The sequence below is a fragment of the Limulus polyphemus genome, unplaced genomic scaffold, assembly GCF_000517525.1.
Source record: "Limulus polyphemus unplaced genomic scaffold, Limulus_polyphemus-2.1.2 Scaffold5847, whole genome shotgun sequence".
Classification (NCBI taxonomy): domain Eukaryota; kingdom Metazoa; phylum Arthropoda; class Merostomata; order Xiphosura; family Limulidae; genus Limulus; species Limulus polyphemus.
In genome coordinates this window covers 44,070-46,369 of record NW_013671457.1, presented here as the reverse complement: position 1 = coordinate 46,369, position 2,300 = coordinate 44,070, and the positions used below count along the sequence as shown (strand labels likewise).

At 33.8% G+C, this 2,300-nt stretch overlaps 1 protein-coding gene across 1 annotated transcript in view; it reads right to left on the bottom strand.

Annotated features, from left to right (window-relative positions):
- Positions 1 to 22: 22 nt before the first annotated feature.
- LOC106473051 (zinc finger CCHC domain-containing protein 8 homolog) overlaps positions 23 to 2,300 on the bottom strand; it is an 18,830-nt gene continuing 16,552 nt past the window's right edge. The window contains exons 12-13 of the mRNA XM_013933730.2: positions 1,622 to 1,736; positions 23 to 1,299 (exon numbers count right to left, since the gene is read on the bottom strand). Coding sequence (XP_013789184.2) covers positions 686 to 1,299; positions 1,622 to 1,736 — 729 coding nt within the window. The 3' untranslated portion in view covers positions 23 to 685. The remainder of the gene's footprint in view (positions 1,300 to 1,621; positions 1,737 to 2,300) is intronic.

The window sequence follows — 2,300 nt, the reverse complement described above, 5'->3', positions numbered from 1 at the left end:
AATTAACGACTGGAGGCGTAACAATATTGTTAAAATATGTTTAATGCACATTTCATGAGGTCATATGATACTTGTCAAGTTGAGGTTTCACGATTTCAGCTTAAAAACTTAAACGCTAGTAGTAAATAACCTTTTGGTTTTGTAGCAGTGTCGTAAAATATCTATCAAAGTTAGCTTATCACAACCAACGTATGTATGTAAAACTGGAACGTAAATATATATATATAACCAATCATTCCTGATTTTGTTGGATTGGAGACTACGAAAGTTTATTATCTTGTTTGCAAAAAGACTTCAAACTGATATCAACATGTTTTGGTGACAGGTCACAATTTTTTGTTCTCTAATTTTATCTTCCATTAGTGTGATAAATGTATATTTTAAGATGGGCATAATCTTATGTCTACAAACTTATCAAATAGTTTAAAGGTATTTTTACGAAAGTTGTGTTCGTGCTTAAAGTAAAAGATAAATGAACATAAATACAACAAGTTAGGACTATCGCAAAAGAGGGAGACTAAGAAATAGAACTATAATATATACTTCATGTTCTAAAGATCAGGTATATATATAGATATATACATATATTTCACCTCAACAGTTAAAATCTTATACTTAAGATTGGTGACCAAAACATGTTCATGATTTAATTCCTGCAAACATACCCCGTCACGATGATATCAAACTATAATTGTTGAAGCTTTTGCTTCACTTTTGCTAATACATGCCTCATTTTATCATACATTCCTGTTGAGTTGGACAAGTTTTCAAAGGGCAGGTGTTCAGACACACCATCCTTAAACTTCGAAGAATCTGGCAAGTGGTTATGATGGCTAACTCTCGACAGAACAGGCGTCCCAGTATATACTGACAGAGAACGACTATGCTTCTTCTCTGTTGCTTTCTTAGAGTCCTCACTTTGGGCAGATTCAGAATCACTTTGCATATTTTTAGCACAAACAGTTGGTAGTTCACTGAAAGAGGTCTCCTCAATTAAATCAGTGGCTCTACATTCTTGACTGCTTCCATCTTCCAAGTCTGTCGAGTCAGCAACCCGGTCAAGTTCTTTCATCAACTTCCTTTTAGTCTCCTCCAAGTCAGTTAAAGATGGTGAGGTTGCCCGTGACGATACTTGGCTAGATGCTGCAGTACCTTGGTCATCTGTATCAGAGCAATCTGATGGAGGCAAAGAAGGTGGAGGAGGAGGAGGAGGGGTGTTTTTGGGGGTATCTGGGGGAAGGGGTGGAATAAACTTGCATGTGCCAGCTTCATCATCTTCTGAATCAATTATTCTCCCTTCTATTTAAAAGTATGGAGAAAATGATTTCAAAATCATGTAAAAAATAAAAACCCATATTTCATACATTAAATTACAGGTTTCTTTTTTGATTTTTATCAACCTTTGGGATTTATATAATGAAAAGAATTGTACTTGAAATAATCTCTAAAAAAACTGAGAAACTATGATTCTAGAATACATAAAAAACCTTAGCTTTGTTATTTCTGAAGATAAAGTATTTTGCTGCAACCATCTCTTGTATTAATAAAAAACAACTTAGATTCTCCATCGTATATCTATACCACGGTTAAACTAGAAAACTTAAAAAAGAAAAGAACTTACGAATGTTATAATCAACTTCCATATCTTCTTCACTTCTGTCTAGCCTGCTGACCTTGACCTTAGCTTTTACATTTGAAGTATCTGGAATTTGTCTTTTCAAGTACGGTTTTGGCTCCTAAACATGACAGAATGTTAGAGATAAAACTATACTATTTGAAAGAGGAAAGAATAAGAAGATGCAGTAAAATAACATGTTTCTTAAATACTGGAATCAATGACAAAGTTTAAAGTACATAAAAAAACTTTCCGGTACGTTACATGTCTTTATTTATTTCATTCTGCTTGACAAAGTGTGATCATCTTGTAAAATATGACACCAAAACATACGACACATTTTTTTTTCTTCAATGAATACTGAACAGACAGAAGTTTTTATACATTCGTGAACCTAGCTAAAGTTTTGGGCGTGCCTGGACTTTTATGAATCATCAGCTATAAATGATCTTAAGCTCAACACAACAATGGTGGGATCAATTATCAGTTTTTTTTTCCTTGCACTAAACATGAAATAGTAGTATTAACATCTTGGAGGGCATGTAAAAAAAAAAAGTTTTAGTGGAGGATTGTTATTAGACTGAAAGGTGTCAGTGACCCTCATCAACTTGTGACAGTATGTTTGACTGAAAGGTGTCAATGACCCTCATCAACTTGTGACAGTATGTTTGATTGAAAGGTGTCA